General features: G+C 35.6%; 3 protein-coding genes across 3 annotated transcripts; all 3 read right to left on the bottom strand.

Moving 5' to 3' along the window:
* Positions 1-414: 414 nt before the first annotated feature.
* On the bottom strand, positions 415-1,192 carry LOC113313940. The gene has a single exon (XM_026562715.1). The coding sequence runs from the start codon at positions 1,017-1,019 to the stop codon at positions 651-653; it is 369 nt and encodes a 122-aa protein (XP_026418500.1). The 5' UTR covers positions 1,020-1,192; the 3' UTR covers positions 415-650.
* Positions 1,193-9,508: 8,316 nt separating this feature from the next.
* Positions 9,509-10,486, bottom strand: LOC113308790 (WUSCHEL-related homeobox 5-like). Its single transcript, XM_026557244.1, has 2 exons — positions 10,109-10,486; positions 9,509-9,908 (listed from the first exon to the last, which is right to left on the bottom strand). Exons 1-2 carry the CDS (start codon positions 10,479-10,481, stop codon positions 9,658-9,660), a joined length of 624 nt encoding a protein of 207 aa, XP_026413029.1. The 5' UTR covers positions 10,482-10,486; the 3' UTR covers positions 9,509-9,657.
* Positions 10,487-17,370: 6,884 nt separating this feature from the next.
* Positions 17,371-21,287, bottom strand: LOC113313217 (eukaryotic translation initiation factor 3 subunit F-like). The gene is made up of 6 exons (XM_026561958.1): positions 20,908-21,287; positions 20,597-20,676; positions 19,011-19,240; positions 18,136-18,257; positions 17,901-18,014; positions 17,371-17,797 (listed from the first exon to the last, which is right to left on the bottom strand). Exons 1-6 carry the CDS (start codon positions 21,127-21,129, stop codon positions 17,708-17,710), a joined length of 858 nt encoding a protein of 285 aa, XP_026417743.1. The 5' UTR covers positions 21,130-21,287; the 3' UTR covers positions 17,371-17,707.
* Positions 21,288-24,179: the final 2,892 nt, after the last annotated feature.

The raw sequence follows: 24,179 nt of genomic DNA, 5'->3' as shown, positions 1-24,179 counted from the left end.
TTCCCCCGGTGAAAATTAACGGGTGCCCTTAGTGAAATGGCACGCTGCCATACTTAAAAGTTTTCCAAATGCATTCATAAAAAAACTTCCGAACTTGAGTGAAATCACCTTGTGTTTTTCCCTATTCCACTAGTGAAATCACCAGGTGGTCGCCATTAAGCATATGTTAATGGATCAACGGGTTCATTGGTGCAGAAGCATGATAAACAAATATTATGCTCTAAGTAAGAGTTTTGTCACAAATGAAGTGATTTCTTTTACTTCATATATAGTGTAGAGTGACAATAGAAACGGTTGATATCTCCTTTGATTGGAGTTGCTCGCTATTTTTCAATCAAATGATAAGTTTGGTTTTTATCAGTAGCCCGGCCGGCCTGAATATTGTATAACTTTTAAAGCATCAACGACTGAAAATGCAGATAACATATTTTCATATAGGAGCACTGGAGCAGTTCATAAGTACATATCCAACAAGAACACAATAAAAAGATTAATGATAAATAAAAACAAAATAAATGTTCAAATTGATTTTGAGATTATTATTTTTTTCTCTTTTCTTTCTTTTTCTCAACTAAAGATTAGAAATCTAGATGGAAAAGAAATATGTATAATCGGAGGGAGATAGCTTCATAAGAAAATCGACCGACCCATCATTTCTTGGCGAAAAGATCACCAAAGCCACCGAAACCACCAGACTTTTTAGGTGGAGGAGGAGCAACAGTACCCTTGGTAGCAACAGTACCCTTAGTAGTCTTGCTACTCACAGCAGAGCCATTGGAGTCGTCAAATTTTTTGAGAATAGGGCTTGTTTCATATAACTGTTCTTCCTTTGTTATTCCTGTAAAGAAAGTCTCCCAAAATCCTTTTTCTGGAGCAGGTTTAGCTGAAGATGTACCCTTTGTTGCACAAGTAGTAGTGCTAGTTGTTTTTGTGGTTGTTGGTAGAAATGCTGATCTGTTTCTTGATGTTATTGCGCCGGCTACTGGTGGAGCAAGTGCCATCATCGTCATTGAGACCATCTTTGTATCTCTGTAAGACTCTTACTTACTCTTTTCTCTATCTGATTGGATCGACTGAATTTGGTTGTGTAGCTTAAGTGGAGAGGAATGAAAGAACACCAATTTAGTACATAAGGAGGATCGTTTTGGACACAAGGTCTCCACAAGTGTCTTATCCTCTCTATATCCCCCCGTTCATCTAGTTGCTATTCCTCATTTTTTTCTCATTTTTAAGAATAAATAAATTATGGGGACTGAATTGACACGTGGCAGCATAATGTCCTCTGCTTCATGATTTAAGAGCTCAGATTAGAAATGAAAAAGAGTAGGGATTTCTTTAGGTCTTCTATCTAAGCGTTAGTTCGAGTCGTCAAGAGCCAGATACAATGTCAATGAGCCTACTGTTCGCGGTTTTCTTGACTAGCCTAACAAAAAACATATCGGTCCCTTATGTGACGTCCGTAGGTAGAGCTGCCAACAACACTGTTACATATTTTAATACACAAAATTGGTTAAAAAAACCAAAATCAACAATTCCTAGGTGAAACGGACTTGTAAAAATAGATATTGTTTATATGGACACGAATAAAAAAAAATTGTTCTATTAACAAATTTGGGCAATCTGCCCAGAAAAAAAAAAACAAAAACAAATATTGTTTACCTAAAATATCCCTTAAACAAAGGATATAGATTTTGAACCACCGAACTCTGTTTTTTACCATTGACTGAAACTTCAGAAATATCACTATGACCTGCAACTTCAATTATCCGCCTGAAACAACCTCAAGTCAATCTTCTATTTAAGCCCCACACAACAGCAAGACAATAATTCTTCAACTGCAGCATCAAACAAACATCAACACCCTTTATATCATGTCCACATGCAACTCAGACTACACCCTATGAGCAAACAACACCAGAATCAACTGATTTCTCTTCAAACCCTATGATGCCCCGTCTTTGGATATCGTCATAATGGTACCTTGAAGCAGGAACCAGATCCACTCAAACGTCAAGGGAAGGCTAGATAATTTCTTTTGTATACAGGAACTACAGGGATGAATCTTTACCATCGTTCAATATAGCTATTACCAGATGAAAGATGGGAAATTATATTTCCAGATCAATGTAAGAAGCACAAAACCAAGCACAATCGTTATGGTTATCGAAACCACATATCTGCAAATGTCATCATTACATTGTTACAAGACCACTACTTGAAACAAAGAATTAAACAAGAGAACTTCAGGGAGCAATGGAATAACAAATTCTAAACGTCTTTCACAGTTTAAAACTGATTTTCATCATGCATATTCCGATAAAAATACAGTTATATCATAGTCTATGACTAAATAAAATTGGTTTCCTCCTGCATATTTTAACGAAAATAAAGTTATATTACATTCTACAACTAGATGAAATTGGTTTCATCCTGAGTATTTTGACAAAATTAAGTTATCTCAATGAGTAAACTATATGAAACTGGTCTCATCCTGAGTATTTTGATGAAAATACAATTATATCACAGTCTATAACTAGATGAAACCAGTTTTATCCTAGTATAACATGGATGAAAATAATTTCAGGTCAACCCAAAACAGGAAGATATTGGTTTCATCCTAGTATTACATGGATAAAAACAATTTCAGGTCAATCCAGAACACATGAAACCAATTTCATCTTACTATCAAACATTGATGAAATCAATTTACATATATCTTTCATGAAATTAACGCACAACAAAAAAATATCAATTCATTGTAAAGCTAGTTAAACTAAATCTCATAATCAAAAAACATGTTTTTCCTAAAATTACAATCAAAGACTTGAATTAGGGTTAAGAAACTTACGTGTGTTCGTCTTGAATGGATGGATGATGACAACATAATACTATTCGTTTCAACAAATTAGCGAATTAGAAGAACATAAAATCACAATTGGTAATGGTGGTGGTTGTGGCGATGATGGAGTTCATTCCGTAATGATGGTGGCGATTTTTAATCCAGTTGATATCTGTAATGGTGACGGCGTCACTGGTGAATCCGAGAGAGCTTGGAGGTGTTAGTGTTTGTGGTGGTGATGATGATGGTCTTGTTTGTCGATGGCGATGGTGGAGAACTCAGAGGAAGTTTGGATCTGGTTTTGATGGGGAAGAGGAAGAAGGTGACGAAGAAAAATGGGTTTGTGATGGGAAATGGGAAAAGATAATGAAGAAGAGGGGGTATAATGGTCTGTATGAATTTTTATTCTTAACTTTCCATCTCACCCTGACCTTATTTTTACACGTCTAGTTGAACCATAAATAACACTTTCTTGGTCAAATGACCCATTCACTGATTTTAATACCAATTAATCATACGACAAGTTGTTTTGTGTAGCACTCATTTGATAACGTTGAGCCAGATAAAATTAGCCTGGTCAGATGGCCTATCATTTTGCATTTTTCTAGACTAGCCTGAGAAAAAGTATATCAGTAACCGGTCTGTTGTGTCTGCAAGTAAAGCTGATATTTACTAGCTTCCGGCATAGAGGTCATCAAATGGAAACAAAATTCTTATATACACACCACACGGGTGGCTTAGGAGCGCATTTAGAGACATGCTCAATTCCATTGACTCAATCCCTAATAGCGCGTTTGGATACAAATCTGTTTCTGACTTATGTATCTCTTGAAATCGAAGTCAAAGAAAGACTACTTTGCTTTACAAAATTTTAATTTTTTCGACTTCTAGAAGTCGTTTTGAAATTTGACAGGTAAACTGACTTCTGACTTTTCAACTTCTAGAAATCAAAAAGCTACTTCTGATGTGCTATCCAAATAGCAATTAGGAAGTGTAATAAATCATGTTCTTACTTACCTTTCAATTAAATGACTTACTGTATTTGGATTGTAAAAGAAAATGCATGGTTCTTAATATGAAAAGCATATTCATCGGCCTGATTGAGGTTTACCAAAACGTCAGGGACTACATAAATTTAAGTAGATTTAGAAGGTATGCTGAGGGGTATCTAGATTGTGTAAATTTATCTTATTATCTTTACCAAATTCTAATTCAAAGTAGTCCCCTGGTTTTTATCAATTTCATTTCATTCATTCTTCTTCTTCCACTCAAAAAACTGCTCCTCTCTCCCTCTCCATCATTTTTCAAACGGAGAGAAAAAACTCGTCGATTAATTCATTTGTAATTGTCGATACATAAATTTCATCGTCGATTAATTCTTTCAAACATGAATCATTTTAAACAAACTTTTTGAGAAACCTATTGGTGATGACCTTCAAATTGGAACGGCAATGCAACAGTACGTTGGTGAAGAGGAAGAATTTAAAAGTGAAAAAACCAAGGAAGTGACAAGAATGAGAAAGTAAGTGATGACATAAACTCAATATAATACGTTGCTTTATTGTTTGAATGGCATATTAGGTCTGAAAAATTGAAAATTTTGAATTACATGCAGTTTTGTGGTTGTCATGGTTTATCTTCAACTACCATGATGACTTTTCATGTTTATCTTTGGTTGTCATGGTCGTAGGATGAGTATCTTGACGACTTCTTAAAACTTTTTCATTTTTAAAAGAAAAATTGACAGAGTCGTCATGGTCTTCATCCCTACACTATAAATACTAGTGATGTTGTATGATATATCGCCGTTGTTGGAAAAGCTAAACTTTGACATTTATATAAACAAGTTATTCCGGTGTCCAATTTATTATTAGTTGTCATGGTTTTGAAAATATAACTTGACGACTAATAGATAGTCGTCACTGCATTGAGTTTTATATAGGTAAAACATTAATCCTACGTCGTAATGTAAATATTTGATCAGGAGACAAGTTTAAGTTTGTTGTCCAATTTTTGGATTATGAGGTAGATTTTGTGTTGCTATATATATTCATGATCACGTGCCTAATTAGGGACCATGAGACATGAGTTAGGTTACAATGCAGATTATGAGTCACACTTAGGGGGCAAAGTCTGAATTGCACGACAATTTTGAATCAATAACTCAATAGTGAGTCATATGTTTTTAGGGCTACGAAGCAAATTTTAGGCCTGCAGATAAATTTATTTCCTACATGCTCATTTGTATTTTAACACATTCTATGTCACAAGTATATTTTGGTTTATAAGGTACATTTTAAGTCACTGTTCAAATAATATTAATTTGAGCCCCACAACAAATACACATGGTTACTTTGGGGATTACTCAAATTATTTAAAGCATATGGATTTTGAATCCCACCTCGAATAAGAGGATAGAGGTTGTTTAAATTAGGAAACTATAATAAGTTAACCTCACCATTAAAATAATATCTTAAGTCTTTTTCTTCTGAGTTGGAGACTTATATTCAAATCATTTGTCTCATAAACTAAAACTAAAACTAGGGTCTAACTATATCTATAATTTAAAAGAAAACATCGTTCATTGCAACAAATTACTCTTAATTCTGCTTGTATTTGGTTTGATCGTTCAAAATTGAAAATTACGAGAAATCTTGGTTTTCTGTATTTAACCAAAATCGATCGTTATTTTGTCGATGTTCATCATGACCACATCGACTAATTGTTATTGGTTGAAGAACATCAAACCAAAACCGGTTAATATTGGCATTCATATTGGTTGATTCTAGATTAAAAAAATGTTCAACTTTTTTATAGATTTTTTAGGCTATAATCGGCCAATATAAACTCCTACATGTTTTGTTTTCAAAAATAAAGAACCTTGATTCCGAACCGGAAAATATACTCCTCTTTAATGTCGATTTATACGGTATGAATCATACTCATTAAATTTAGTATGATCCACATTCACTTGATAATCTTAAGGACACTCTACAATCGACTGATCGTCGACCGATTTGGGGGTGATGTTCTTCGTCCATGAAAAACATCAAGAACAAGTAAGGGAACCCAGCAATCAACGGAGATAAGGAACAATCACCTGATACAAGTTATCACATCGGCCAATTTAGGGTTGATGTTCTTAATCATGAAAGAACATCAAGAGCAATCAGTTGTCGTATATACGCCATATCAGCCTACTGTTCTTGAAACCATCAAAATTTAGAACGGGCTTTTTTATAAAGTACCTTTACTTTTCACGTTACACTAAAAAAGTGCCTCCGTTTTTTACAAATTTGCTAAAGTACCCCGTTTTATTCAAAAGGAAAATTCCATCCAGTTAAGTGCTAGGTGGCAGTTATCTTTCCAATTAAAAGTCTTATTTACCCATGAACTATATCTCCTTGGTGGGGAGGGTAAATGATCCGACGATCCTGAAAACGGTGTAATGATCCTGAACCGGGCTCGAAGAAACTGAAAGTGTTGTCACGATCCTGAACCGGGCTCGACGAACCTAAAAAATGTTGTAGAAGGTCGATTTTTCTCCAACCAAAAACCCCAAAACCACTTGAAATGGTGAAGCCTTTTTGGGAAATGATGTAACAAACCTGAAAGCAGTGTAACGATCCTGAACCGGTCGACGAACCTAAAAAATGATGTAGAAAATCAATGTGGCAATAAATAAAGGGAAAATATGCAAAGTAAATTAGTCTTAACTAACACTAGATGGAAAAACTAACGTGAGGGTACTTTAACAAATTTCAAAATAACGGGGGCATTTTTTTGGGTTCCTGAGAGAGGGGTACTTTATCAAAATTCTCATTTAGAATCTTAGTTTGATTTTTTTTAATTAATCAACTATAGGAACTATAATGTATAGTCGAATTTAATCTAACAAAACTAATTTGACAACTTACTAACACTAATTAATCTGAAACAAGGTGCAAGTAACAAAAATAGTTAGTAAAGGTTTGTTATTTACTTCAAAATGATCATGTTTTTCCTTATTATGGTAAGCCTCAAATTAGCTAAGAAATTTTAAAGTCACAATAATAACATAGACAAAATTGGTCAGTTAACCCTAAAACAACAATTCATGGGTGAAAAAGATTTGTAAAATTTTATACTACTTAAATGGACGACAATCAAAACGATACTTTTCTATTAACTGTTTTGGGTATTCTGCCCAACATAATTTAAATAAGTTTACCTATATGTCCCTGAACTTAATAGTTAATAGTTAAAACCCAAAAATCATCAAAAACCGAAATCATTGTTCTTCTCCATCATCAACAGAGAAAAAAAATGAGATTTATTATCCGATCTTAAGTTTACTGCGGCTTTTGTTATCAGAATCCATGTTCTTATCTATCATCATATTCTTTTCTAATCTTTTGTTCAATCCTGTAAGCTTAATTTCTAGGGTTTTGAGTTGATTTTGAATCAAAAATCATATCTAATCCAATCCAATCCAATCCAATTCGATTTTGTTTTTGTTTGATAAAAAGTGTAACGTGATCTAATCATCAATTCAATATAATTTGAAGTTTTCTTAACTATTTATGATGTGTTTTAGGTTTCTGGAACTGAGTTTGAAGTTGTTGACGAACAGGAAAGAAGAGATTCAAGTTCTTAAATGAGTAGAAAAGACGGGTTTGGTGATGTCCGAAGTTTCAACTGGGGTTTTGATGTTGGCAGTGATGCAAAGATGGAGAAGGAGATTAAATGGTGTTCATTCAGTTTGAAAAACGATGCAACTCAGTTTCATTTAGTTTGAAGTTAGATAAATCTGGATTCACCCAAGAGTAACACACGATCCAACCCAGTTTCATCCAGTTTGAAGTTGGATAAATCTGGATTCACCCAAGAGTAACACACGATGCAACCTAGTTTTGTTCAGTTTTTAAGTTGCATAAATATGGATTCACCCAAGAGTAACACACGATGCAACTAGTTTCATTCAGTTTGAAGTTGGATACATTTGGATTCACCCAAGAGTAACACAAGATGCAACCAGTTTCATTCAGTTTAATCTTCAATAAATTCAAATTCATCCAAGTATAACACAAGATGCAACCAGTTCGTTCAGATTAAGCTTGGCTGCATCCAAGAATAGCACAAGATACAACCAGGTGCATCCAGTTTAAACTTACATGAAACTGGCTATTTTTTTCACTTAGTGGAGGTTTTTGGCGGTGATGGTGGTGTATTAACCACAAGAGATGGTGTTACTAGTGTTTGTAGTGTTTTCTGTGAAGGATATCACAGGTTATACTCATTCAAGTTTGGGGAAACAATTTTTTAGAGCATACTTGTTTGGAATTTTAGTGGTGGCAGTGATTGAGTTAATGTTGTGGTGACAACGATCGAGTTAATGTTTCTAGTGGTAGGGTTAGAATACTGGTGCTAAAGGCGAGGATATCACGGGTTACTGAAAGGTTATGACAGTTGAAGGGATAAATTAGACAGTTTTCATATTCAAATGTTCTCGTCCATTTGACCCAGACCAAAAATCTTACTCGTACATATTAATCAGGTTTTGAATGTTTCTGGGCAAATAGCCCAATTTCTCTAATAACATAACAATCTTGGATTATGATAGGTTGTGAAACAATTTTGTAAATATATTACAAGTCCGATTTTGGTTGTAAAATTCTTTTAGCACCATAATATTATTGCCCAAGACGACAATTTTCGGCCACAGGTATCCGCTAATCTCGTTGAAACACATCCTGCTAGCGCTGCTCAGATCTTATCGGAGTTTAGCGCTTGGACCCTTCTATAAATACAGAAACATAGAACCAAATACACACATTTGGTTTTCCTAGTTCCAAAACGTATCCAAATCGGGTCACATTAGCATTACCTTATTTTACTAGCTGCTACTACTACAATACTACATGAAATCAGGCGATGATTTCAAAACTCGTCCACTTAGTTGACTGAACTTCAAACTTTCAGAGTTCGATGTTAAAAGCATGTTTGTTTTCTCATCTTTCAAGAATGTTCTGAGACAACCAAACCCCAATAATGAACAACAAACGGGTACATGAGTTGAGTTACTAGTTCTTAATAATTTTCCCACGTAGTACGTAGCATGTAGTGTGCAGTTTTCAATGACATCCAAATGGACCTAACTGAACTGAATCATCACTGATTGAGATCAATCAATTTCGTTTCTGTACATGTCCATGTTGTGTACGTGAACAAAACAGCAACATATTGATAACTTGCCCATATCATGTCGGTTTTACGTACGTTGGATTCATTATTACGATCACTAAATCTTTGCATGCATACCACATCACTCAGTCACTCAAATCTTAGTAGTAGTACTCTCTGTTCCGATCTGATTTAGGATCAATGAAAGTAAAATCTTTGGAATCAGTGTTCATAAAACACCATTAATATTCCAATTCAAACCATGCATAATATATAATATTTATAGTACTGAAATAGTAATTCATTTTAATCTATCTCTTGATCAGAAAAAGTGTTCAGAGTTTCTAACAGTCCAACAGAGTAAACACAGATAGATAAAAACAAAGAAGAAAGAAAATCAATACATGTTTCACAGGAGAAGATCAGAATGTTGATTGTTGAACTATTTTGAAACTTGAAACTTAAAACCCTAACTACAAAGTATTGAAACAAGAGTGGAAAGACTAAAACTCAGAATGATGAAATAGTACTTCTTTTATATATAGATTTCTAACTAATATGATCTCCCCCAAACCCTAATCAAACTAAATCCCTAACAGTGATGATTTATTTTTTTCCCTGAAATCTCTACTGGTTAACAGGCCTATTGGCCTCTATTACATAAAGCTTAAGCACAAATCTAATGGTGGATGATCATTTTCTTTCCCCATGGAATACGAAAACATCATTTCCTTATTGTATTCATGATTCGCGAATAACCTCAGCTGCTTGTTCTCTGGTTCATAATGATGATGAGATATTTCTTCATAAGAATTCAATGGAAAGAGTTGCAAAGTTTCGATTTCTCTTCCAGGTTCTGATATCTGATGGTATTGATGATGAGTTATATCAATAAAATCTCCGAAATCTGGCAAAACAAACATCGGAATTATAAGACTATATGCACTGTAGTTATTCCATCCAGTAATGCCTATGGGCATTCTGCTGGGTTTGTAAAGCTCTTTCTCGCTTACTTCTGGTAAGGCTTCAGTATAGTTTCTAAGTTAGCCGATCAAAATTGAAAAAAAAAAAAGAAAAAAGAATATTGATATTTTAATGATTACTTACGTTTAGATGGAAAGTATGATCTGTCTTCCTTACGCTCGATACAGAATCTATCTTCAGGAAGACATTCCATTAGAACTCGGTCTACATCAACTGCGACAGATGAGACACGTCTACGTTTCTGTCTCTCACGAGCTTTATGATTTTGAAACCAGTAGAAAACATTTTTGCTCTCAATCTTACCATAAAAGCTTAACTGAGTGGATATCTTTTGAATCTGATCAGTACTTGGTGTTCTAAGACCTGATCTAAATAAATCAGTCAGAACTTTAACTTGTTCTGCTGTCGGATTCCAACGTCCGCACTTTGTTCCTCCTCTACTTTCTCCTCCTCCTGTTTTAATACAAAAACCTGACATCATTCCTTCTTGATCCATATCTGTTTCTTTCTTTCTTCCTTTCTTTCTTTTCCTTCTTTTTTCTCTGATCAGTTACTGAGAAGATCAGAGAATACTGAACTCAAAAGATACCAGTATGTGTACATATATATATAATAATGAGTCGTATAACCTAAACCTAGCTAATAACTTAATAATATATGTGATAAATGGGGAACTGATGAAAGGATTTTATGGAGGTGTATGTTTTGTCTAGTTTTTTGTGTAGTTATAGAGATAAAGTTGTGTATGTAAAAATATTTTGTACCGATCATGAAATGTACACTAAAAAGAAAAGCTGCAAGTGTTCAAAGTTTCGATCCGAGAGGAGACAATACCGTGAGTTTCAAGAACTTTAGTTTTCTTTAAATTTGCATATATATACTTTTATACTTCGTAGTATATATTATAAATTCCCAAGAACGAGTACTTTTGATGAAGACCATAGTCCACACTTAAAGCCAATGAAGTACATTATTTATGTGATCGATTATTTTAACTAAAGAATCCAAATGTAGCTAGATTTGTAACTATCTAGTTAGGATAAGCATCATGTCGCAGTATTACTAACAGTAGTAGGTGAGGCGTAAGCATATAGCATGAGCCTTTTATGTGAATAAGAAACGATTAAAATTGTCGAGGTTTCTGTCTATATACAGCTCTATTTGTGAGCCTTTTATGCATGGAAGGGATAGCCAGTTAGCAAAGTTGTCCAACCCTAAGAGCTTTCCAACGGGCCCGGCCAGTAAAAGAAGAAGAGAAGTGTAATGGATCAGAGGAAGCTCTCATCACTGTTTCACGTGTCTTTTTTTTTAATGATTTGACATTGATTTTTTCTGTTATTTTTCTCTTTAATACATGAATATTTTCTTGACAGAAAAGCTTAGTCTTAGAGTTTCAAAAATCTCCGTGAAGAATATATTCTGAATTGATATCTTTTATGTTCTTTACATGTGATATATATAGAGATTTATCTATACAGATTATCTAAAAGATATGTTTCCTAATCTAAACAAACTCTGACTGGAATACAAGTTTTAACAACAACATAAGACTCGGACTGTGAGTTGAAGACTTGTTCTGGTGGTTGTGATGCCACTGCCGTGGCACACAATGTGTACACGTCCAATACCCCCCTCAAGTTAGAGCGGGAGGATCGTGAGGCCGAACGCCCAACTTGCTGACAAGATGTCTAAAATGATCCACACCAAGCGGTTTAGTAAAGAGATCGGCTAATTGGGCTGCAGAAGGAATGTGAGTTGGTTTGATAAGTCCAGAGATGATTTTTTCGCGAACAAAATAACAATCGATTTCAATATGTTTAGTCCGTTCATGAAATACCGGATTTTCAGAGATGTGAATAGCAGCCTCATTGTCACAATAGATTGGAATTGGCTTCGGAATATTGACACGAAGATCAGTGAATAAATAATGTAACCATTGTAACTCAGAAGTTACCCTGGATAGATCTTTATATTCTGCCTCAGCAGAAGAAAGGGAAATAGTGGGTTGTTTCTTGGATTTCCAAGAAAGAGGACTAGTACCCAACATGATGAAATAACCTGTCGTAGAGCGACGAGTAATTGGACAACCTGCCCAATCCGAATCACTGTAACCAGCAAGAGAAAGTGAGCTAGTGGCAGAAAGAAAAATGCCGTGAGCAACTGTACCCTTTAGGTAACGAACAACGCGGTAAGCAGCATCTAGGTGACCATAACAAGGATGTTGCAAGAATTGACTTAAATAATTCACAGAATAAGTAATATCAGGACGAGTTACCTGAAGATATAGAAGACGACCAATTAAGCGACGATAAATACTTGGATCAGAGAGAAGATCACCTGAGTTTGGTAATAATTTTAGGTGTTGCTCCATAGGAGAGGCCGCAGGTTTAGCACCTAAAAGACCAGAATCCTGAATAATGTCTAGAATATATTTATGTTGTCCAAGAAAAATGCCATTTGGAGAACGAGAAACTTCAATGCCCAGAAAATATTGCAAACGCCCTAGATTTTTGAGTGAAAATTTGGCTAGTTTATGTATGAGCTGCTGGATAGCCAAATGATTATTTCCTGTAATAATGATATCGTCGACATAAACCAAAAGATAAATAGAGATGGCGTCGGAATGAAAAAGAAAAAGTGAATAATCAGCACGAGACTGGATAAATCCTTCATCCAGTAAAGCATTAGAAAATTTAGCAAACCATTGACGAGACGCTTGCTTAAGACCATATAGAGATTTATTTAGTTTATAAACACGAGTATCACCCTTTGTTTGAAAACCAGGGGGAAGTTTCATATATATTTCCTCATGAAGATCCCCTTGTAAAAAGGCATTATTGACATCGAGTTGATGGAGAGGCCAATTGAAAATGGCAGCAACAGATAATAAAACACGGACAATAACTAATTTAGCAACAGGAGCAAAAGTGTCATGATAGTCGATACCTTCCTGCTGTGTGTATCCTTTGGCAACGAGACGCGCCTTACGACGATCAATATCACCATTCGGCTTATATTTAATCTTGAATACCCATTTACAGCCAATAGCAGATTTTCCAGGTGGAAGAGTGGTCATAGTAAAGGTATCATTATTAAGTAAAGCAGTATGCTCTTGGACGATGGCATCACGCCATTCTGGATGTTTAATGGATTCCGTAAAAGAGCGTGGTTCATCATTAGAAATAACCGAAGATAGAAAGGCACGATGTTGCGGAGTAAATTTATCAAAAGAAACGTAATTTGTTAGAGGATATAGAGAATTAGACATACCTTTAGAAACAGAGCAAACATAATCTTTCAGGTGAGATGGACGAGTATGTGTTCTAGTTGACCTGCGTAAAGTAGTATCGATGGTAGAAGTCACTTCAGTAGAAGAGATGTCCGGAGAAGTAGATTCAAGAGTAGGGTCAGTTGTATGAGAAGTATGATCATCCAGAATGTGCGTGGGAGAAGTCGAGTCAGCAACTGGCAAAGAAGATAAATTAGGTGATTGAATATCAATGACAGAATTTGAAGGAGAAACAAACATGGAGTCTTCATAGAAAAAATCAGTATCTGTAGAGAGTGGAAGCACAGTGTCAGAAGTGAATTTAGCATCTTTGAAGGGAAACAAATGCTCATGAAAGACAACATCTCTAGATACAAAAGTTGTTTTTGTGGAAATATCCAAAACAATGTAACCCTTGTGGTTATGAGGATATCCCAAAAAAACACCAGGCTTAGCCCGCAGGTCAAATTTAGAATGAATCTTTGTGTTTCTAGCATAACATAGACAACCTAAAACACGTAGATGACGATAATTAGGGACAGTACCAAGAAGAACTTCATGTGGAGTTTTATGTTTCAAAATAGGAGTTGGCATTTTATTAATAAGATAACATGCCGTGAGTAAACATTCGCCCCAATAAGTGAGTGGTAAATGAGATTGAAAACGAAGAGCACGAGCTACGCTGAGAAGATGACGATGTTTGCGTTCCACAACACCATTTTGTTGAGGGGTGGAAACACAACTTCGTTGGTGATGGATGCCATGGGCTTTGAACCAGGATTGCATGTCTTGAGATAAAAACTCAGAACCATTATCAGATTGTACTCTTTGCAATATGGAAAGAAATGGAATTGAATTACCAGTTGATATTGTATCTATTTTGTGAGAGTTGGCAGCATACAGGCAGATAGCATGAGAGTTGGCAGCATACAGGCAGCTAGCCCTGATATCTGGTTGACAAGAGTTTAGAAGCCAACTTCCCACGAGATCATCACATCTCTTCCAGCATTGAAACTGCAACGGATCTGTTGGAGGAGGAAGGGAGCCATCAACGAAACCAAGCTTGCCCTTGGCATTCAGAGACTTGGTGATTCCCCTAACCCAGGAATCGTAGTTGTCTCCTTGTAAAAGAGGAGAGGATAGCACAGTTGCAGGGTTATCACTGGGATGAATGATATAAAGGTCTAGAGTTCTAGGATGAGCTGAAGAATTGATCAGAGTTTCATTGTTGTGGGAAGGGATGTTGTCATGCACTGGAGAGTTGGGAGAAGATGGATTAGAGCCAGACATGATGAAAAATATGAATGATAAAAGGAGACGGAGGCAGAGATGAAGCGGAAGGGAAGATATGTTTCCTAGGATCTACAAAGATACCATTTTAGAGTTTCAAAAATCTCTGTGAAGAATATATTCTGAATTGATATCTTTTATGTTCTTTACATGTGATATATATAGAGATTTATCTATACAGAATATCTAAAAAATATGTTTCCTAATCTAAACAAACTCTGACTGGAATACAGGGAAATTTTAACAACAACATAAGACTCGGACTGTGAGTTGAAGACTTGTTCTGGTGGTTGTGATGCCACTATCGTGGCACACAATGTGTACACGTCCAATACTTAGCAATGCTATCCATTTCCATTTCCAAGGGAGTCATTAGTGTTGCTAACCCCTTGCCAATTTCTAAATAAGGCAAATTATAATTGAAAAGAGCACGAAGGACCTAGGTTGAAAGACTCGCAATAATTACCAAACCCGTACATGGATCATAGATGAGTAGATTTTCTAATTTGTAAGCAAATATATAATCGACCCAGAGAACCAGTATCAGTGTGATTTCAAGCTAGCCAGCTGAACCAACACCATTATGTGATCAAAGCTGCTTTTTATAATCTTAATCAACTTGTTGTGTAAGGCGATTTTTTTTTGTTTTTGAACTGGCCGTGTGAGGCGATAATATAAGGATGAATCAAATATTTTCATAAAAAGGAGACTGCATGCATGATATATTAGTTATATATACTCGATTTGGTTGACTACTTTGACCAGTCAGTAACACAAAAAATTCACTCATTCGTGAAAACATACAAATTAAACACCTTTTGAGGTCCTAGGGTGATGTGAACTATATCTAGGTTAAACCAATTTGATGATCAAGATAACATACATATATACAGCCAACTGAAAAAAGGAAATAGGGATTTTGCTTTCTACTCAGTGTCCTCTATATCTTACTAGTATAGTTGGAGAAAAAGACATGCTGATCTCAATTAAAGTTTAAACAGTGATCATGAAGATATGCATAATTAAAGAAACTCCCTGAAGTATCATTTTGTAGGGTTTTTTTAAATGCAAAAGTAGGCCTATACACAGCTAGTGATCATCTCAGCCATACTAACGTAGTGGTGTTTATAATATATACACGGAAAATCCGTTTTATCGTGCTTAAATTCTACAATTCCCAAAGCATATGTATATTCTCTTCGATCGATCGATCTCTTACACTTTGCATGGATTGCCTGTCTCCACTATCAATCTCTTTATTAACTAGTGTGCATGTCGTGAATGAGGTTGACAGTAAACCTGGATTAAGGCTAATGGTGGTGCAAATACTTGATTATATCTATTACTTAATTGATGATCACAGAAACCACTCAGAGCAGCAAGCTCATACATGCATGGGGATGCTTACTAAGCACTCCTTACAAAATCTCATGAATCAATTTAGTGATGGTGCTTTGCACGAAACTAATTTCGGTGATGATGATTTTGCATGAGAGAAATCGCTTTAAGAATAATAACAATAGCTCTTTCAAGTTGTTGGCCGTGTTGCATGTTTGTATCAACTTTCTCGTTTGAGTATGATGATGGCATGGAGCTAGAGCATCCAAATTAAATGTTTGTTGCGTCACTTGTTTTAAATTTTCGCATCGCCTTATAATGGTGCCCAATATGTTGCCCTAAATCAGGCGTCTTTTTGGATGTAAGCAAAAAATGAAGGCTAAAACCCACTAGAGCAATGGGAATGGGAATGATGGAGACCCTAAAAAGAGGATCCCGTTCATCCGGGTGATGTGCAAACATATAGGTTCGTGCAAGTGGGAATTAGTAGAGTGAAATTGGTAATAGGTAAGGGGCAAATGGATATTTGTCCTCTTAATTTGTCTGTTGTACGAGGTTTTTGATGCATGTTTTCAGAGAGAGATCCAAAAACATGGCCGGGAGTCCCAACTCAGATTCATATTACTGCTGCTATTCTCTAGTACGTACAGAGAGACAGAGAGTTTGAAATGTTTTTCAGTGAGAACCGGCAAACATGACTCACTCTACTAGGTTAATTAAGATAGTACTAGTAATTTAGGATTCAAGAGCTCAATAAAATTTTGGTTTTGTTTGGGTTGAAGTAAATACATGAAGTATATAATTATTATAAAAAAGGATGGGCACGCGTGAATTTTAGGCCGCCCGAATTTCTGTCTTGTTCTTCTGTCTGTCTTCGAGTCAGGCTTCGTCGGAAGCTTACCCCAAAATTTTGGTTTGTCTTCTCTTTTTCCCTAAAACGATAATTACAACACAACCAAATAACGGATAATTCTTATGTGATACTTTGATGAAGCATAAATGAATTTCGATATCAAGCTACCTGTTATTTTGCCGTTATATTAGACAAACAAACAATGAAGATCTAAGATATAATTGATCATGTCTTTGTAAATTGTTTTATTTTCTAAATATCATCCGATCCTCACACAAGCAAGTCACTCAAATTACACTTTACTTTGGTATGATTCTGGCTTGTTCTCATGTATTGAAGATGAGTACCAAGATTTTCAATAGAAGATGGTCGATTGTTTTGAATTTTTCAGGGAAATTTGTTTGGAGGAAAACACTGCTAGAATATAAGTCTAGCGCCTCATTATTCAAAAAAAAAAAAAAAACAACAAACAAAAAGGCTAAATAGGTTTGGCATGCTGTTCAGATTTGCCAACTCGGGAGGTGGGCGTAGAAATTTAGTCTTAACTACGGTCAAACAAGCTGACAAATTTGCAAGTTCAAATTTTGCCGTGAAGCCCTGTCAGGTCAGCTACAAATTTTAAAATACAGTTTCTAATGTCAGAAACATCCTCAAATAAATTCCCTGCAACAAGGCCAAAAAAACAAAACGCAACATCACTAAGAGTTAATATCCATCCACTACAATTTGAAAATCTTCGATAGTAACTACAGTAACATGACAGAACATCCTTCGGGATAATATGTCCTCCCGCCATCTCTTCAAAAAATTCAGACAAAATTTTACACGTCTAGCCGTAATTAAAATGATGTCTCCCTAGACAGACCTAGGGCACAAATGATCGTTGACAATACCAAAATACTCAGCCTTTAAAACTACCAATTTCAAAGCTTAACTGGTGTCCACGGAGAAAGGGGTTACGTATTAGATGAAGTTACAGGATCTGAGCAGCTGTGTTCAATTTTTCAGCTAAACCGAGTTGTGCCCTTGTGAGACTAGATAAATACAGTAGTAGCAAATGATCCTGAAAAGAGCAGATAAAAAATAAGAGAAGTGTACAGAAAATGGGAAACCGCTAAAGAGTAACAAAGAAGGTCCAACTGAGATAAGCTTTTCACTCTTTTTACCTGAATATTGTCATTGATCAGCTTATCAAAAGCTCCAGGAGATATTTTTGGAATGGAAGCAACAGTGTCGGCTATGAACCTCCCGATCTTATTATCAGGAGCAACACGTTGTTCCTGAAAGTTTTACGTTTAGCAAAATTAAAGACTAGACAAACACATAACACTTCACTGATTTGCTCAATTTAACTATAATAGACAGCAAAAAAGTGATTGTGGCAGAAAAGGGTCTCCTTACCACTACGTCGTCCACATATTTGTACACATCGTCAATCAGGGAAAGAAGTCTCTCCATCGAGGCTTCCATTCCTTCCAAATCACTGGGAAGCTTGTCCACCATTGTGCTCTTCAAAATATCGACTGTCATAACATATAACCAATTCATAAGTATACTTCCACCAAGTAAGATATGGTCATTAATGGTTTTCATCATACAGTATTATATCATAGAAAACCTTTCATGTATTTTTTACTATTTTCGCATCCATGCTGAGAGAATAACAGGATCTATTTTTATAACATATAACAAATTCATAAATAAACTCCCACAAAGTAAGATATGGCCATTAATGGTTTTCATCATATAGGATTATATCATAGAAAATCTTTCATGTCCTTTTCACTATTTTCACATCCATGCTGAGAGAATAACAGGATCTATTTTTTCAGCTGAAACGTCAAATAAGTGTTACTGTTAACAGCATTCGCTGTATACAGATTCTTACAAATGGTTCCTCTATGATACATCACCAAACAGTCAAATGGATCATTGAACAGCAACATTCAGACACTTTCTCATAGCTTAAGGCATACTAGAATGTTCTAGAACATACAAACATAGAGTTGATAAACATATTACATATAAGTAAAGCGCAATCGTCGATCAACTACAAATGAAAAAGTGCCCTGGAAAGGAATTGTTTTCTTTAAGAGTGAGAAAACATACTTACGTTCTTGCTTGAGCATTTTTGTTTGAGAATTTTATGTAAGAGCAAACAAAATTCTTGAAAGAAAAAACCAACTAATTGTGCACGTGTACATATTGTAGGATGTGTGAAATGATGCCACCAACAGATACAACAGGTAATTAAGAGCATGAAGTAAAATACGTACATCCAACTCGTTCTGCTTCGATCATGCGCAGGTCCAAAGGAATTTCATGGAACTGAGCTGCAAGCTGGCGATCTCCTAGAGTCAAGTTGACTGAAACAAAAGCTTTAATACTAGCTTCACCATTTGTGAATCCCGTATCAACAGTCAAATGAACAGGATTTGGTACTTCTCTGGAGTAAAACTCATGGATCAAAGCGCTACCACCTGACACTCCAAAGCCGGTAGAATACCTGTTTAGTGCTCGCAGAAAGATGGCATTAGTTAGAAAAGAAAATTAATTAGAAGGGGCGCAGTATCATCATAAGCAATTGATTCTACAACTTTTATACATTAAGGGTCTCCCAAACAGAACTTATGACTACATCCCTAACTACCATCAGTTTTCAGGAATAATATGTGGTATCTGTTGGTAACCTGGTCTTTGTTTGGGTCACTAACTGTTGGTCTTTGTTTGGGTTACGAGATGATAAACTACTTCACTTAAACAGAAATTTCTTGGTTAAAGAAGAAAGATCAAAACATTATCACTGATAATGGTTTTTCGACTTGTGTGTGCAATAGCTATAGCTCACAGATTAAAGATCAAATGGACACATATCATATTATGACATCATTTAAGATTGGCGGAACACTCTATACAGATTGATTAGACCTTCAGTAAGTTATTTCTTGCTTTTATAAACCACAGGCAATTTGCATCAAATATAGAAAAGAATCATACAAAAATTCTAGGGACGTTTCTAACTCCAAGTATCATAACCTACAAGAACCAATTTACCACCGTACTACAATAGGCTACAGGTAACCAGTTAAAATAATCAAGTTGCAGGGTCGTACGGAAGAAACATAAGGTTTGCTAACTACCAGAAGCTTCTTCGGGTTAATTACATAGTTTAGCATGAGATTCGCAAAGAGATTTTGTTATATCATTACTCACTAATTATACAATGTACAGTCACATGTATGCAATAAGCTCGAGCAAAAGCCATTGTGCTTCCACAACGGCTGAACATGATGAAACATGTCAAAAACAAATAAAACACAAATCCGCAGAAAAGAAGATACCAACACATATCAGATAATCACAGAACATTCTCTACAGATCGATTAGACCTTCAGCAAGACATATCTTGCTGTTACATTGGTTAGAAGACAACCTTTATAAACACTGGCAAACAGCATCAACTTTAGGGAAAAAAGCATACAAAAACTCTAGGAACGTGTCGTTTGTAACTCTAAGGATCATAACCAGTAGAACCTTTTTATCACCGTCTGTAAAGGCTACAGGTAACATGTTAAAATAAACTTAGATCCGCAAGTCACAGGAAGGATTATCGGAAGAAAACATACCCATGAGCTTCTCAAGTTTAGTTCGAAAGTATAGTATGAGATTCTCAAAAATATTTGGTACATCAGCACATATTAATACAGTGTACTATGTAGGTCACATGTATAAGATAAGCTTAGATAAAGGCCAATCAATGTGCCAAATCAGGATGAACCCAACTGAATACCAATGGACACACTAGACAAACAAATTATACAGTGTAATTAGTAAAGAATAACAAAGAAGAAAAAGAATTTACCATCCAACAATGACTTCCTTAGGGTTAACCTTCTGGTGAGACAACAGCATATTATGATGGTAATCGATATCCAGAGCAACCTAAATACACAAAATTCAATAAAAAGTCAGATAAAACCCACTTAATTCTCTCAACATACGTTTCTCAAAAGATAAAATTACAAATTCCAATGCCCTAAATCTCAAGAATCTTTCAAAATCTCAATCCAAACTCTAATTCAAAACACAACCAAAATCAAATACCCAACAATACTAACAAATAAATACAGAAAACCCTAAGAAATCAGCTGAGTGAAAAGAGAAGAAGTAAACCTGATCAGAGGACTCATTATGAGGAACAGCATAAGAGTTGCGAATATCAACAGTACCATCAGAAGAAACCGAACCAAGAAGTGTACCAATTACTCTCTCAGCTTGATCTGGACGCCTAACATAACAATCACAGATATTGAAAATAACTACTGGATGAACTTTTGCTGATAGGCTTGTTGAAGAAGGATGGAACTGCAGCACAGTTTGTTCGCCTCCTGTCATGTTCGCTCAAAATCTAATGGGAGATTTGAGCGAAGAAGATGAGGAAAACAGTATGAGAATGACGACGGCCTGGTTTTAGTTAGGGTTTCCTTTGAGATGTACCGTTTTTCTAATGGAAGAAAAAACAAAGAGAGAGATTTGGGCTAAAGGATTTAGGTTTTGTGTGTGCGTTAGATCCGTTTGGTTCGTTTCGCTTCACTAATTTGGACCGGGTAAAAACCTCTACTTAGTACGGGGCGGTACTATCCGTGAAACACCAAACGGCCCAACTTATACTTTTAGGAAGCCCCGTTAAGGCTTAGTTTGGTATTGCTGCGGCTTTTATAAAATCACTTTTCTGTTGTGCGTTGTTGTGTTGTGCTATGAGAAAAAGCAGTTAGACGTTTGGTAAAATATTAATTAAAGTTAAAGCCGATCAAAACAACAATCAAAACGTGTTTGGTAAAATATCAGACTCAACCATTATTGTTGCGGCAAATGACAAAAATAGACATATCTTTAAAAATAGTTTTATTCAATTTTATTGTGTTTAAAAATAATTAGCTTTTTACTATTAGATATAAATTTATAAAATATTAAATTTACTAACTGTTACTATTATTATAATTGTTAAAAAATTTATTTTACTTAACCACATTTTAATATATATATATATATAGGGCTGCACAAGACCCGCCCACCAAACCCAAACCCGCCCGTACCCGCTAAACCCGTGGTTTTTTAGTCCATACTCGCCCGTTATGGGTGCGGGGTTGGTTATGAAGAAAAAAAAAACCGCTGTCTGTGGGTGCGAGGTTGGTTTAAGCTACTACCCGCCCATACCCGCCCAAAACCCGCAGATTTTATACCATTAGATAAAACTAATCCTAGCCGTCCATTATGAAACCCTAATACTAGTAGATAGGATAAGTGATAACCCTCATTCACTTTCTACACTCTTGTCTATGTTCGGCCTCTCCTCTTCTTCCTCCTCAATTCTTCTTCTTCACCTACGAACGACAATTACCAGAAATCTTCACCAGAAATCAACAACAACAACTTCGAATCTTCACCAGAAATTGACAACAATCGAAAAATCAACAGATTCAACACTTAATCTTCATCTGTGAACTTAAGTAAAACATGTGTGTGTGTGAATGAGTATTGAATTATAAAGCGGGTCTAAGCGGGTTTAAACCCATACCCGCCCAACCCGCAGCGGGCAGGTAACAAAACCCGCCCGCTGTTTGTGGGTGCGGGGTTGGTTTTGAAAAAAAAAATCCGCAATCTGTGGGTGCGAGATTGGTTTGATCTTATACCCGCCCATACCCACCCATGTGCAGCCCTATATATATATGTGTGTGATTTCAACCAAAAAATCAAACGAAAATTAAATAATTATTTATTTTATTTTTATTTTTAACAAATTAAATGAAATGGTATTATAAAATAGTTTGAAAATAAAATATAATGATATTTAAAGACTAAAATATAAGAAATAAAAAATAGATTGTATATATAATTAAGAGTAATTTTTGTCACATACAAAATAAAATAGGGACAAAAAGGATAAATCAACCATTAAATTTTGGTGGGACCAAAACTTATACTTTTGTAGCTTTTAAAAGCTCCTCCTTCCCAGCTTTTGAAAATTGAGGAATTTGGGAAATGCTTGGGATGAAAAGCACTTTCATTTTTTTTTACCAAACACCAACTTAAAAAATTATTGATATGCATAGGTTTTGAAAGTGTTTTTGAGAAAAAAAAAAAGCATTACCAAACCCATCCTAATTTGGGGATTTTTTTTTGTTTTTTTATACAAAATTACAATGAAATTATACAAAAGATTACAAAAAACTTGTCAGGAGCCTTGCCACAAGCTGAGCTCTGACACCTTTTTGAATAACAACTCCAATTCTATGAAAGAGATAGTTCCCCCTTTGATATTAACATCACGCCTACGAAGGAAATTAGTCAATCTTTTCAAAAAATCCACAGTTTCTTCACCTAGCTCGCCTAACGTTGAAAAAGTCAGGACACCAAAATTGTAACCGTTGGCTGTGCAAATTTCTAGATATTTTTTCTTTTGTTTTGTTTTTTTTAAGGAAAAGGCAATCGTAATTATATTAATGCGAAATTTTGTTACAAAAAAATGAGTAACACTGGATTATAAATTCTGAAACTCAAAAGATACGGAAAGCGAAAATTGTATTAAAATTTTACGTTCCGCCGAAAACATTGACACCTTGATAATGGTTTCAAATAAGGGTGCACACGGTACGGTTCGACTCGGTTCTTACCGAGGCCGAGTACCTGTACCTCCCTAACCTCGGTTCTTAGATTTTGGACCGGTACCTGTACCTGTGCCCTCGGTTCCGGTACCATTTGGGACAAGTACGGTACCATGCACGGTTCCGGTACCAGTCGGTACTTAATGTACAATCGGGACGAAGGTCAAAAATGGTGAGAATGGGGGAAAACACAGGAAGAAGGTTAGAGTTAGACTCGAAGACCACGTTCAGGTTCCCATTTTTCCTGACGGGTTGTCGTTAGAATTTTACGACGAGTGCTTTCAAGAATACTCGATAAAGATAGTTGTGGAACAACTTCCAGAGAGTAGACCATCGTGAGAAATTTACATATTTAAGTACCCAACAACAAATGTTACTGGGACACATTTGTTCAAGCTTCATCATGCTCTGGGGGATGGTTATTCACTAATGGGTGCTCTATTCAGTTGTTTACAAAGATCTGACAATCCATCTCCCCCTTTAACATTTTCTAAGATCCGACCTGAAAGAAGGAACTAAATGTTTCAGGACTTATGGCCATGCTGAAGAATACTGTCATAAACTAATTAAGCGACGTACTATCCAGGCACAATTTAGAAGTTCTAATATTGAGTTAACTTACACAATTTGATGACTGTTCCAAAGAGTTGAATAAGTGTGAAAATCTTATGTTGGATCAAACCAAAGATTGTGCCTCATTTATATGTTTCCTACGCCAGTCTTGTATACATTGGTTTGAATTACGTACGGTTCACCTGTTCTGTTTCCCAAGAACTCAAA

The sequence above is a fragment of the Papaver somniferum genome, chromosome 9, assembly GCF_003573695.1.
Source record: "Papaver somniferum cultivar HN1 chromosome 9, ASM357369v1, whole genome shotgun sequence".
In the NCBI taxonomy this organism is placed as follows: Eukaryota; Viridiplantae; Streptophyta; class Magnoliopsida; order Ranunculales; family Papaveraceae; genus Papaver; species Papaver somniferum.
The sequence above is the reverse complement of the archived record's forward strand: the minus strand, read 5'-3'. Positions and strand labels throughout refer to the sequence as shown.

Bases quoted from the DNA above. Each gene is read 5' to 3' on its own strand.
- LOC113313940 (XM_026562715.1), bottom strand. From the start codon at position 1,019: ATGGTCTCAATGACGATGATGGCACTTGCTCCACCAGTAGCCGGCGCA.
- LOC113308790 (XM_026557244.1), bottom strand. From the start codon at position 10,481: ATGGATCAAGAAGGAATGATGTCAGGTTTTTGTATTAAAACAGGAGGA. The intron at 9,909-10,108 runs GTAAGTAATCAT...TTGTTTTGCCAG, and splicing joins ATCATACTTTCCATCTAAAC to ATTTCGGAGATTTTATTGAT.
- LOC113313217 (XM_026561958.1), bottom strand. From the start codon at position 21,129: ATGACAGGAGGCGAACAAACTGTGCTGCAGTTCCATCCTTCTTCAACA. The intron at 20,677-20,907 runs GTTTACTTCTTC...TTGTGTATTTAG, and splicing joins ATAATGAGTCCTCTGATCAG to GTTGCTCTGGATATCGATTA. The intron at 18,258-19,010 runs GTACGTATTTTA...ATGTTATGACAG, and splicing joins CGAAGCAGAACGAGTTGGAT to TCGATATTTTGAAGAGCACA.